This window comes from Procambarus clarkii, chromosome 7 (assembly GCF_040958095.1).
Source record: "Procambarus clarkii isolate CNS0578487 chromosome 7, FALCON_Pclarkii_2.0, whole genome shotgun sequence".
In the NCBI taxonomy this organism is placed as follows: Eukaryota; Metazoa; Arthropoda; class Malacostraca; order Decapoda; family Cambaridae; genus Procambarus; species Procambarus clarkii.
The window spans coordinates 12,632,704-12,647,127 of NC_091156.1; the positions used below are offsets into that span (position 1 = coordinate 12,632,704).

At 45.7% G+C, this 14,424-nt stretch overlaps 2 protein-coding genes across 3 annotated transcripts in view; one reads left to right on the top strand and one right to left on the bottom strand.

The window, feature by feature from the left end:
- The window catches only part of Gpa2 (Glycoprotein hormone alpha 2), a gene marked incomplete at its 5' end in the record, with an annotated part of 73,526 nt that extends 59,717 nt beyond the window's left edge, over positions 1 to 13,809 (top strand). Inside the window, 1 exon segment of the mRNA XM_069312986.1 lies at positions 12,656 to 13,809. Coding sequence (XP_069169087.1) covers positions 12,656 to 12,748 — 93 coding nt within the window. The 3' untranslated portion in view covers positions 12,749 to 13,809.
- The window catches only part of LOC138356725 (tol-Pal system protein TolA-like), a 217,043-nt gene that overhangs the window by 39,597 nt on the left and 163,022 nt on the right, over positions 1 to 14,424 (bottom strand). The gene's annotated exons all lie outside the window — the stretch shown is intronic.

The following is a 14,424-nucleotide window of genomic DNA, read 5'->3' on the forward strand; positions in this document are numbered from 1 at the left end:
GTGCAACATTCATGTCATGTTGCAATGCAGGTAATGATGGTAATAATACTCTGCAAATTGTGTAGTCTGTATAGCAACACAGCTGGTCTTATACGCGGTTGATCTTTAACACACACACACACACACACACACACACACACACACACACACACACGCACACGCACACACACTGGGATGAAGAAATTAGAGGAAAAACAGTCCAAGATATGATGAACCTAGTCGTATGGAAAAGCAAGGAGGCCGAAGAGAGATTTATACCAACAGTAAGGGAAAAAAAGCAGGAGGGAATATACTAATAACCCATGGTTTAATAGACAGTATCAGGAAGCAAAAATGAGAAGCAGGCGGGAGTGGAGGAAGTACAGCAGACAAAGGACAGAGGACAACAGGATTAGATGTAACAGAGCTAGGAATGATTACATTAACATAAGACGAGTATCGGAAAGAAATCATGAGAATGATATTGCAATCAAAGCGAAAAAGCAACCTAAATTACTACATAGCCATATAAGAAGGAAGATGTCGGTGAACGACCAAGTGGCAAGACTAAGGAAGACAGAAGGGGCATATACAGAAAGTGACAAGGAAATCTGCGAGGCAGTGAATGCAAGTTTCCATGGAGTGTTCCCAATTGAGCCTGAGCAGCTCCCATTGTTAGAAGAGATTACCCTAGATGAAAGACTATCAGATATAGAGATGACAACAGAGGAGGTAATGAAACAGTTGACAACACTGGATACAACTAAAGCGGTTGGACCAGACAAAGTATCACCGTGGATACTAAAAGAAGCAGCGCAGGCCCTCAGCGTGCCTCTGGCAAGGATCTTTAATGAATCACTTATGTCGGGAGAATTGCCCAGTTGTTGGAAGAAGGCAAATGTCGTGCTGATTTTCAAGAAAGGTGATAGGGAGGAGGCACTTAACTACCGACCCGTATCACTGACAAGCATCCCCTGCAAAATACTTGAAAGAATAATTAGGCTAAGACTTGTTGCACACCTGGAGAGCATTGGGTTTGTAAACAAACACCAACATGGGTTCTGGACAGGGTTACTATGCCTAATAAACCTTCTGGAATTCTATGATAAAATAACAAGGATAAGGCAGGACAGAGAAGGCAGGGTAGACTGCATATTTCTAGACTGCCAAAAGGCCTTTGATACAGTATCTCACATGAGACGGCTCCTCAAACTTGAGAGGCAGGCAGGAGTAAGCGGAAAGGCCCTAGCATGGGTAAGGAACTACCTAACAGGAAGGAGTCAGACAGTAATGGTAAGGGGCGAGAAGTCGGACTGGCGAACAGTACCGAGTGGAGTACCTCAAGGATCGGTGCTGGGACCAATTCCATTTCTAATTTACGTAAATAACATGTTTACAGGAGTAGATTCCTACATGTCGATGTTCGCGGATGACGCAAAATTAATGAGAAGAGTTGTGACAGATGAGGATTATAGGATCCTCCAAGAGAACCTGAACAGGTTGCAGAGATGGTCAGAGAAAGGGCTACTGGAGTTCAACACGAGTAAATGTAAAGTTATGGAAATGGGATCAGGTGATAGGAGACCAAAGGGACAGTACACAGCAAAGGGGAACTGCCTACCTGTAACAATTCGAGAGAGAGACCTGGGAGTGGACATAACACCTAATCTAACTCCTGAGGCGCACATAAATGGGATATCGACAACAGCGTACTCTGCACTGGCAAAAGTTAGAACATCATTCAGAAACCTAAGTGAGAAGGCTTTTAGGGCGCTTTACACTGCCTACGTGAGACCAGTCTTGGAGTATGCCGCCTCATCATGGAGTCCCCATCTGAAGAAGCATATAATGAAACTGGAAAAGGTTCAGAGGTTTGCAACGAGACTCGTCCCAGACCTACAAGAGATGGGGTATGAGGAGCGCCTGAGGGATCTGTGCCTTACGACACTAGAAAAAAGAGGGAAGAGGGGGGATATGATACCTACCTTGAGGTGCTTCCGGGGCTCAGTGTCCCCGCGGCCCGGTCGTCGACCAGGCCTCCTGGTTGCTGGACTGATCAACCAGGCTGTTAGACGCGGGTGCTCGCAGCCTGACGTATGAGTCACAGCCTGGTTGATCAGGCATCCTTTGGAGGTGCTTATCCAGTTCTCTCTTGAACACTGTGAGGGGTCGGCCAGTTATGCCCCTTATGTGTAGTGGAAGGGTATAGGAAGGGGGTAGGAACGTATAGGTATGATGATAGGAACGTATAAAATACTCAGGGGAATTGACAAAGTAAAAATAGATGAAATGTTTACACGTAATATTAACAGAACGAGGGGACATGTTTCGAAGTTGGAAACTCAGATGAGTCACAGAGATGTTAGGAAGTTTTCTTTTAACGTGAGAGTAGTGGAAAAATGGAATGCACTTCAGGAACAGGTTGTGGAAGCAAACTCTATTCATAATTTTAAAACTAGGTATAATAGGGAAACAGGACCGGAGTCATTGCTGTAAACAACCGATAGCTGGAAAGGCGGGATCCTAGAATCAATACTCGATCCTGCAGACACAAATACCCGAGTACAAATAGGTGAGTACACACACACACACACACACACACACACACACACACACACACACACACACACACACACACACACACACACACACACACACACACCCCGCCCCCCCCCCTTCACCAACCAGTCACCACTCTCATAACTTCCACTTTCGTTGGAAGTTAAACTTAAAAAATAATCTTTAGTTTTTCCCTTCTCTTTTCCCTCTCAATGCCTCCTGTCCCTTTTTTCTTCCTTTTTCCTCTTCCGTTCTTCCTCCCTCTGTTGCTTATTCTCTTCTCTCTTCCTCTTCCGTTCTTCCTCCCTCTGTTGCCTATTCTCCTCTCTCTTCCTCTTCCGTTCTTCCTCCCTCTGTTGCCTATTCTCCTCTCTCTTCCTCTTCCGTTCTTCCTCCCTCTGTTGCTTATTCTCTTCTCTCTTCCTCTTCCGTTCTTCCTCCCTCTGTTTCTTATTCTCTTCTCTCTTCCTCTTCCGTTCTTCCTCCCTCTGTTGCTTATTCTCTTCTCTCTTCCTCTTCCGTTCTTCCTCCCTCTGTTGCTTATTCTCTTCTCTCTTCCTCTTCCGTTCTTCCTCCCTCTGTTGCTTATTCTCTTCTCTCTTCCTCTTCCGTTCTTCCTCCCTCTGTTGCTTATTCTCTTCTCTCTTCCTCTTCCGTTCTTCCTCCCTCTGTTGCTTATTCTCTTCTCTCTTCCTCTTCCGTTCTTCCTCCCACTGTTGCTTATTCTCTTCTCTCTTCCTCTTCCGTTCGTCCTCCCTCTGTTGCTTATTCTCTTCTCTCTTCCTCTTCCGTTCTTCCTCCCTCTGTTGCTTATTCTCTTCTCTCTTCCTACTCCGTGCTTCGTCTCCATATCTTTTTTTCATCTCAGAGTCCATGACTTCCCTTATTTTTTCTTATTTTTATACTTCTAGTTTATCTATTTCCGTTTGAGAGCTTTTCCAGGTAAATCTATCATTAATCTCTTCGAGTCCTAATGTAATACGAAGCATTTGAAGCAGGTCCTTGGAAGTTATCCAAGAGGTGTAGTTGGACTGACTCGTAGACCCAGTCCCATCCTCCAGCTGCTGCTTCATTTTGCTTCTCTCAGATGAAGCAATTATATATTTTACGAGGGCAAAGGGAAACTAAGTTGTTTCTACACAAAAGTAGATGTATTGTGGTGGGGGAAGGAGTGCCTAATATCCTAGATCATAATTATATAGTTAGGTAGGAATGTTCTGTATGATATAGGGTATTGGTTAGGTTATCAGGAGGAAAGTACAAAGTACTTTCAAACTATACGACTATCCCTGAACTATATGTTTAACTGATCTCTAATCCTGTCTATAGAGGACAGAAGAAAATGTATATATGCTGATTAGCATTGTAAATGCGTGGCTACGTTTGTGGTAGAAAATAATAATAATAAAAAAAAAATACGACTATATAGCACTTGGAAGGGATAGGAGGATAATGATTTAGGATAGGGCGGTGGGAAGGATTGGTAAGCCAACCAATTGGACGGTCGGTGATTGTTAGGTACAATAATTGTTACTCACCTAGCTATGCTTGCGGGGGTTGAGCTTTGCCTCTTTGGTCCCGCCTCTCAACCGTCAATCAACTGGTGTACAGATTCCTGAGCCTACTGGGCTCTATCATATTTATATTTGAAACTGTGTATGGAGTCAGCCTCCACCACATCACTTCCTAGTACATTCCACTTATTAACTACTCTGACACTGAAAAAATTCTTAATAACGTCTCTGTGGCTCATCTGGGTGCTAAGTTTCCACCTGTGTCCCCTTGTTCGTGTTCCACCCGTGCTGAAGAGTTTGTTTTTGTCCACCCTGTCAATTCCCCTGAGAATTTTGTAGGTGGTTATCATGTCTCCCCTTACTCTTCTGTTTTCCAGGGACGTGAGGTTCAGCTCCTTTAGCCTTTCCTCGTAGCTCATTCCTCTCAGTTCCGGGACGAGTCTGGAGGCATACCGCTGAATCTTCTCTAACTTTGTCTTGTGTTTAACTAGGTATGAACTCCAGGCTGGAGCTGCATACTCCAGGATTGGTCTGACTACTGTGTAGTGACGAATGTTGTGTGTGTAGTAATGATGGATACTCATGATGACAGTGTGTAGTGATGATGAGCACTTAAGACGATTGAGTACAATGATGATTTACACTCATGGTATTACCTGCTTTCATAAGGTACACTAATGATGATCGAGTGTGCGGATGATGAGCTTATAACTATTTATGATATGTGGTATGTACACTAAGTGATTGTGTGTACTTTGGGTGTACACTAATGATTGTGTGCGGTGGTGATGTGCAATGTTGGTGACCATGTGTAGTGATCATGTACACCCCACGATGACCATGTGTAGTGATCATGTACACCCATGATGACCATGTGTAGTGATCATGTACACCCATGATGACCGTGTGTAGTGATCATGTACACTCATGATGACCATGTGTAGTGATCATGTACACTCATGATGACCATGTGTAGTGATCATGTACACTCATCATGATCATGTGACACACACACACACACACACTGGGGGGCTGGCTGGCTGAGTGGACAGCGCTCTAGACTCGTGGTTCTAGGCACCTTTGTCGGTATATATATACTTTGGTCCTTATCGTTATTATAATTACTACCAAAACAGGAGAATGGGCTATGAAAGAGCACACACCATGGAGCCAGAAAAGGGGCCGAGAGATATGAAACAACTGAAAAGAATTGAAAAGACTGAGCCGCGAGCAAAGGGGGTGAAAACAGTCAGGTTGACGGCACCAATGGCGTTACAACTATTTGAGTTGAATTCTACAGCCTCTTTTATGTTCACTCACTTTTTATGTTCAGTTATGCAAGTCCCTACACAACATTCTTTGACGCCTTTGTTTATATATAATACACAGTTTATGAGCTCTGAACAACTAGGTTTGGGGCTCTTTATAACTATTTGATTAGAAGTTCTGATGGTCGAAAACTGTTTAATAAATGTAATAAAAGCCGTCAAAGATGGAGAAAAGATATACAGGTTCCTAAGTACTTGTCTACCTGGGTATTGAAGTTTAGCCCAGCTTACTGCCTGATTATAAATCGGGTTTCTGTTTTTGTTAAGTAAACATTTTTTAGGGCCATCAGCATTTGTGCAGCTGCCCTAGACTATATGAAGGGGAGTAACAGTGTGTCAAAAAGACATAATGCTAAAAATGCTAAATAATAATGCATAATGCTACATAATGTAGCGTAGTTAATGTAGCATAATGCTACATAATGCTAAAAATCCCCATCACACAGGATGGTCAGTCATACAGAGGCATCTGATCAGTAGTGCACTATGATAGTGTCTGCACTATCAGACTCCGGGTGCATTATGAGGATATCATCATCAACACACGAGAGAATAAAAACACACGAGTGAATAAGGCAACATGACAGTAAAAAGGGGTGTCCCTCACCCGCATTAACTCTACGGTTACCGGTATCCGTGTTTCATTTACAACCCCTCAGGCATGGCTCTGTTGTCATATCCTGGCATGTCAACCCTGAAAATACAGCTCAAGGTCAAACCAGAGGTTCTCTCTCTCTCATCTCAATACATCGTAAACAACCGTATTACACGTTTCTATTCATTTCTCCCTCAGATCGTTATTCTATATTCCTCCGTTTTTTTAATTGTTTATTCTCGCCAAAAAATGGCATGGAGATTTTCGTGGAGGGGCGTTAAGAAAGTGTGGTCGTACATAGTGGCATGGGCGAGGCAGAGGCACGCCCTCCTCGCCCTCATCCTGTGCCTCGCCGCCCTCACGACCACTATCTGCGCCCTCAGCGTCCTCTCCCACGACGTCTAGCCCCTGTGGGCGCTCCGGGCGGCGGCCTCCGATCTCCTGAAGAGGGGAGCTCGAGTGGCCCGCCCCGAGCTCCTGGACCAGGAGGAGATGAATTACCTGGAGATGAGTGAAGTCGACGCCTTCATGGAGAACCTCAAGGAATACATCAGCACCCACGTTGAGACTGACGTGGGCGTGGTGGGCGTAGTGGGCGTGGTACGGTTGCGACAGCTGCGGGTGGCCGACGCCGCCCATACAGTCTACGTACGTGATGGGTGTGACTGGGCCAATCAGGACACCAATCCGAGAGAGCGTCCGGAGAATCTCTCGCTAACAGTGTCTGCGTGGGACTATGCCGAGGATGCTGGGTTACCGGAGATGAGAGGGCGACGCTGCAGCATCCCAGGCGGCGGGTACTACATGGACGTGTACTCTCCCGGCCTCTGCCTCACCGCCCTGGACAAGAAAGCCTGCGCCAAGAACTCCATTTCCGCCACTTTTGTAGAACTCGACGAAAATCGATGGTTGGACAATATGTCGCAGACGGTGACAGTGTCGATGACTCTGCACGACTTCAGAGACGGGTTGTCGTGCAGTGTCGGCGTAGTTTGGGAGAACCTGGCCTTCAGCAGGTGGTGGGTGACACCCGACATTGTGCCTATTAGCCGTCGCGGGGTCGTCCTACCGGCAGTCGCTTTCTTCCTCCTCTTCATCCTCACCGCTGTCGACATCTTGAATTATCGAAGAACCGCTCGAGAGATTTGGGCTCTGATATTCGACCTCTTGCTGCTGGCGACCCTCTTGGCTTACCTCGTCACCCACAGCGAAGAATCCGGACTCCTCAGTATCCATAGAAAGTTCGGAGAGGGAGAGTACGCGGGTATGGAAGGTCACGCAGCTCTCCAGCATCGATACGCCAAACTGGAGACCATCTGGGTCATGGCAATATACGCCCGAGTACTGACCCTGGCCTGGCTGGGCTACGGCTTCCTCTCTAAATTCGTCAGGAGCATTCGTGCTGGGTTGATTAGCATCGCCTCCTTCCTGGTCTTGATCGCCCTCCTGCAGGTGGCCCTGGCTGGCGGCACCTACCTGTTCTTCGGTGTTCACTCCGAGGGGTACAGCTCGTTCTCTGGCGCCGTGCTCTCCATGGCCGAGATCTCTCTCGGTGAACTCGATTACTAAGAGTACAAAGATGAAGGCGGGATTATCGGCCAGATTATCTTCATCTGTCTCAATTTTACCCTCCTTATTCTCATCTTTCCCTACATCATAACGCTCTTTTCCTCTACGTTAGAGGAGTGTCAAGAGATCGATGAGAGTGCCAATGGAGGCCCCGCGGCTACGTATCCCAGCGAGGCGAAGAACGAGGAAGACTTGCCAGATGACAACAAGCTCTTCATGGAGGTGTTCAGGGAAGAACTAACAAGAATGAGGAGACAGCCAGGCACACACATACACTGACGCTCACACACGCCCACTTTAACAGTGGGCTAATTTTTGTTTTTAATACCTACATAAAAGTGCAGGAAACTACTAAAGCCCATTAGCTCGCGTGAGGCAAGAATGGTACATCGCGTGACTGCTACAACTCAACTCCAGCAAATTAAAATGAATGAAAATGGATGGTGGAGAGAGAGGACTCTGTAACGCAAAGTGCTAAAAAGGAGGAAAAAGCGGTCTTGGAGTTGCACGGAGAAATACGATCATGAAGCGACGGTCTCGCTTCATGCAGGTCGGCGTTCAATCCCCGACCGTCCAAGTGGTTGGGCATCATTCCTTCCCCCCCCCCCCTACCCCGGTCCCATCCCAAATCCTTATCCTGATCCCTTCCCAGTGTTATATACTCGTAATGGATTGGTGCTATCTCCTGATAGTTCGCTTCCCTTCCCGTCACACTGAGCCTGTCTCCCGAGGCACACATCACCCAGATAGTATCAGCGGAACGTGCAAGGCTGAACACCATAATGAACCAAAGTCTTCAGGACCTCAGTAGCACATGTGATATACCAATATATCATCTCAAACCAACGAAACTGAAGAACGGCCAGAGTCAAGTCGTCAGATTAGTCCTAGAGCTGAGAAGTATGAGCTGTATGTACAAAATAAATACCCAAAGCCATACGTCATTGTAAGAACGAGGAAGACATGATCACGACATACAAAATACTCGGGTGTAATTGACAGTATAGAAGCCCCCGGAAGACAAAGACAGGATATATAACAAAGGAGATACGCAGAGGGACACTTGACCAAACAAACACAGTGAAAAAGCAAACATGGAAATTCGCTTGTAGGTGTTTTTTTCAGTGCCAGAGAAGTGAATGCAAACACAGCTAATTGGAGAATGAATTGTTGGAGACAAAATCTACACCTGATATGACACAGAACCCTTTGTTCTGTGTCATATATTTATTTGAATTGAGATTCATATAATATTGATTCAATACAATCACTCATCGATTGAAGGTCCAGAGGTGGGACCCAAGAGCTAAAATACAATCACTACACACATAGGTATAATAAAGGGTTTACTAATATATTATTTTTTTTAACAAAAAGTAGCCTGGTATATAGACTGTGGACAGTAGGCCTATTTAGCTTGGCAAGTAGCATGTCTTGAGGAGCGTGTTATATGTGCCAGTAGGCCTACTGGCCCTCGAAAGTAGACAGGGGTGGAACTGCCTTCTCGGGGCAGTTACCCAAGTTTCTGGTAAAGCTTGTATACTGAACTGCAGTAGATTTAAGGTAATTCCACGTGAACCCTGTCGCAGATACTCTCACGTTAACTCCCCTCGCAGATACTCTCACGTTAACTCCCCTCCCTCGCAGATATCTCCACGTGAACCCTCTCTCTCCCACTGAGAGAGAGAGAGAGAGTGCCACCCCTCACCTAGCCTGCAGCTCTCAGCAGCTCAACAACAAGGGCTGACCCTTCACACTAACTGCTATATATAGCAGCCCTCGCAAGGTCGCGGGGATTCCAACGTGTCCACATGCATGTCCTTGTCCTGTCCCCTCCCAATCCCCCGAACCCCCACCCCAGCGCCACCACCTCAAACACCTCCACAGTACATGCGTCTCTGTTCTCTCTATGACGGGCACTCAACCAGTAAGTGTCGCCCTCAGGAACGCAAAACAATCATCCAAAGGTATAAGTAACACAATCATCCAAAGGTAGAAGCAACACAATGTTGACGAAAAGGTAGAAAAAAAAAGGTTTTAAATAAAATATATAACAGTGACAGATGTTCGGTGTTTGGTGGAATTATCATATTAAATAAGAGAGCTTGCATGTTGATCCACACGGTTACCCGGGACCCGCATGTGGGTCTCGTCATGTAGACACACACACACACACTCACACACACACACACACACACACACTCACACACACACACACACACACACACACACACACACTCACACACACACACACACTCACACACACACACACACACACACACTCACACACACACACACACACACACACACACACACACACACACACACACTCACACACAAAAACACTCACACACACTCACACACACACACACACACACACACACACACACACACACACACACACACACACTCACACACACACACACACACACACACACACACTCACACACTCACACACACACACACACTCACACACACACACACACACACACACACACACACACACACACACACACTCACACACACACACACACACACACACACACACACACACACTCACACACACACACACACACACACACACACACACACACACACACTCTCTAGCATACATAATTCTTCAGCTCTTGCATCTACCAGTAATATATACCTGTTGCTTATTTATATTGTATAATATAAATATATTTATATTGTATAATACCCTGAACACCACACCTCCAACACCACACCTCCAACACCACACCTCCAACACCACACCTCCAACACCACACCTCCAACACCACACCTCCAACACCACACCCCCTTCACCAACCCTGTAAATACTTTTCATCCAAACATCACTCAGCATTCACACCAAATTATTCGTCAACCCAAGTTCACTTGAAATGACAACAGGAAAACGATTAGGCACGGATATATCCCCCCCCCCTCTAAGCGGGAAACAAGACGAAGCCCCGACCCAGACCAAACTCCTGTACAAGTTGAGGCCTCTCACTATACTCACAGGATCAGTCTCTACCCCCTAGTCCAAGTTGGGACCTTTCACTATACTCACAGGATCATTCTCTATCCCCTAGTCCAAGTTGGGACCTCTCACTATACTCACAGGATCACTCTCTATCCCCCCTAGCCCAAGTTGGGACCTCTCACTATACTCACAGGATCATTCTCTATCCCCTAGCCCAAGTTGGGTCCTCTCACTATACTCACAGGATCATTCTCTATCCCCTAGCCCAAGTTGGGGCCTCTCACTATACTCACAGGATCATTCTCTATCCCCTAGTCCAAGTTGGGACCTCTCACTATACTCACAGGATCACTCTCTATCCCCCCTAGCCCAAGTTGGGACCTCTCACTATACTCACAGGATCATTCTCTATCCCCTAGCCCAAGTTGGGTCCTCTCACTATACTCACAGGATCATTCTCTATCCCCTAGCCCAAGTTGGGTCCTCTCACTATACTCACAGGATCATTCTCTATCCCCTAGCCCAAGTTGGGTCCTCTCACTATACTCACAGGATCATTCTCTATCCCCTAGCCCAAGTTGGGTCCTCTCACTATACTCACAGGATCACTCTCTATCCCCTAGTCCAAGTTATAATTCTGTTAGGCTGGCATTTACTACATGGGAAGATCAATGATAAAATTCCATAACATTAATAAGTTAATGTTACAGAGGTAATTGGTAATTCTCGTGCCGCTGTTTCTAGTTAATGCGTCGGACTCGCTAATCGAAGGGTTGAACAAAATGGTCATGAACACGTCCGTGGAAATCAACATTTCATTCACTTGGGCTTTTAGGAGACTGAAATCCGTCTCTGTTGACCGAGACTCAATAGTTCGGTCGATACAGCTTCGGTCTAACACACGGTTCGAGTCTCCTAGGGTCCAGAAGCCAGATTCACGAAGCAGTTACGCAAGCACTTACAAACCTGTTCATTGTTTCTCAATCTTTGGCGGATTTGTTCACAATTATTTAACATTTAATGAGCTCCGAAGCACCAGGAGGCTGTTTATAACAATAACAACAGTTGATTTGGGAAGTTTTCATGCTTGTAAACTGTTTAATAAATGTAACCAAAGCCGTCAAAGATTGAGGAAAGATGTACACGTTCGTAAGTGCTTGTGTAACTGCTTCGTGAATCTGGCCTCTGGTGAATGATACGTTGTTCTTAATCCACAGCCGTCTCGTGGAACACTCCGTGGCTATAACCTGTTTCCTGTGGAACACTCCGTGGCTATAACCTGTTTCCTGTGGAACACTCCCTGGCTATAACCTGTTTCCTGTGGAACACTCCGTGGCTATAACCTGTTTCCTGTGGAACACTCCCTGACTATAACCTGTTTCCTGTGGAACACTCCCTGGCTATAACCTGTTTCCTTTGGAACACTCCCTGGCTATAACCTGTTTCCTGTGGAACACTACAGTCACCCAGGGAGCTTTCTGACGAGCCTTATACTAAACTCCGATGCGCGTCCTATCCCCAATATCAAGCCCTATTAAGTGGGCAGCTTGTATAAAGAGGGAGAACGGCCTATTGACATAGCTCGAGTGCTTGGGGGGAGTTGTGTAAAACCCTGGTTTGTGTCTCGGAGAGGCTGCAGGATCCAAGTCCAGTAGAACTGGTTTCAACTCTTTTTGACCATGTCGTAGCTCAGTCGATTAATGCTGCGTCTGGGAAGATCTCGGACGTAGGTTCGAATCCTCGTCACGGCCCTTGTGGATTTGTTCATCGCTATTGTGATTTGTGTGTAAGGGCTCTTTTATAATTACCTATTATAATAACAAATACCTTAATGAAACTGTTATTGTGCGTGTTTTTAGTATTGTTCCTTGACTGAATATATTGTTGACTAGACCACACACTAGAAGGTGAAGGGACGACGACGTTTCGGTCCGTCCTGGACCATTCTCAAGTCGATTCGATTTGAGAATGGTCCAGGGCGGACCGAAACGTCGTCGTCCCTTCACATTCTAGTGTGTGGTCTGGTCATCATACTTTAGCCACGTTATTGTGACTCATCGCCTGCAATATATTGTTCATCGGACATGATTTTGATATAAACATTTCTTTATATAACATGATATCAACATTGTGGTTCTTTCAGGTCAAGGTGCGAGTAATGTGCATAGAGGGACCAAGAGAGCTGATCTTCAAGTCGGCCAGCGCCTGTGATTGCTTCCACTGCAAGAAATATTAGGCCGAGGGCGGCCGAGAAGTAGCAGCAGCGGCCGAGGAGCCGCAGCAACAGCGTGGGGGGGCGCGGACGGAGGAGGAGGAATAGATGACTGGAGCGACCAGGAACAGCCAGGAACAACAGGAGCAAAGACAACCTTTTAAGGAGCAGCGTAACAAAACGGGAACAGCGAATTAACAGAGAAACAGCTAAGGGGAAAAAAACATGGCAAAAAAAGTCAGAAACCTAGAAATGCCGAGGAACGCACAAACAGCTATGAACAATAAGACTATAGTGAAGAACAACGCGGGAACAGCGCCTGGAAAAACACGAGAAGGCCGCGGAACATAGGAACAGCCATGAACAACACAGGAACAGCTTTGAACAACGATGAACACCACAGAAACAGCCAAGAACAATGATGAACAACACTGAAACAGCCATGAACAATGATGAACAACACAGAAACAGCCATAAACAACCCGGAAACAACAATAGCAGTTGAACAAAATCAGCGAAAGCAACAAAGATGCAGATAAAGGAGTAGAGAACAATGAAGAACACGAGGAAACGAATGAAGATATTAAAACATACATACGGCAGGAACAAGGAGCAAAGCACAAGGAAGGAACAGGGCCGGAGAGACCAATGGAGACCAGAAGAGAGAAACACCAAGAAAATATCACAGCCCCCACCGTCACCCACACACTGTACATCTCATTCACTCATAAAACAAAAGATATATATATATATATATATATATATATATACGAAAATGAGATACAAAGTGTGCAAGAAGCAAGACAGCAACAAACCAAAGAAGACCTATAATTCTAAGACCTATAAGACCTATAATTATTATTAATATAATGCTAAACCACCTCACAATACCGCCGGTGGATCTGATCAAACCTCTTCTCTCGTCTGTGTTATATTTGTATTTATTAATCAATTGATTTGCAATCAAACGCTGATAATTTTCACCAAGATAAAATATTTTATTAACCAAGACGGTTCAATGTTTGTGTTTTATGATTTGTGTTTATTTCCTGTTTTGAAAGTTACTAATAAACGTCTTATCTAATTGTATGCAGATTTCTATGACCCACCATCAGTGATACACAACGAGAGACAGGAGGTAGATTGTGTGAGGAGACATGGTGCTAATAGATAATGTGAGGAGAGACATGAGGCAGAGGCATGAGACAGATATTAGGGAGAGACAGCTAGAGGCAGTAAAGCATCACACTAACGACCCAACCAGAAGGGTACGATACTAGGGGTACGATACCAGGGGTACCATCCCAGGGGTACGATACCAGGGGTACCATCCCAGGGGTACGATACCAGGGGTACCATCCCAGGGGTACGATACCAGGGGTACCATCCCAGGGGCACCATCCCAGGGGCACCATCCCAGGGGTACCAGCTAGACGATCGCTACTCCTCAGCTAACACCATAGCCCTTGACATCACATCAAAGGTAATGATCCACTAGGAAGGACGACTCCAATGGCAGCCAATTAACTACCAATTACCGACACAAAGAAAAGGCCCAAGTGGATAATTACGAGTTTGTAACAATGAGCCATTAACAGGTACCCAGGCAATAGCACGACCCATATATACGATGTTTTGCGCAGAGTCGATTAAACCAACACTAAGCAATAGAAGTATGGATCTAACAATTCAGAAAGTCA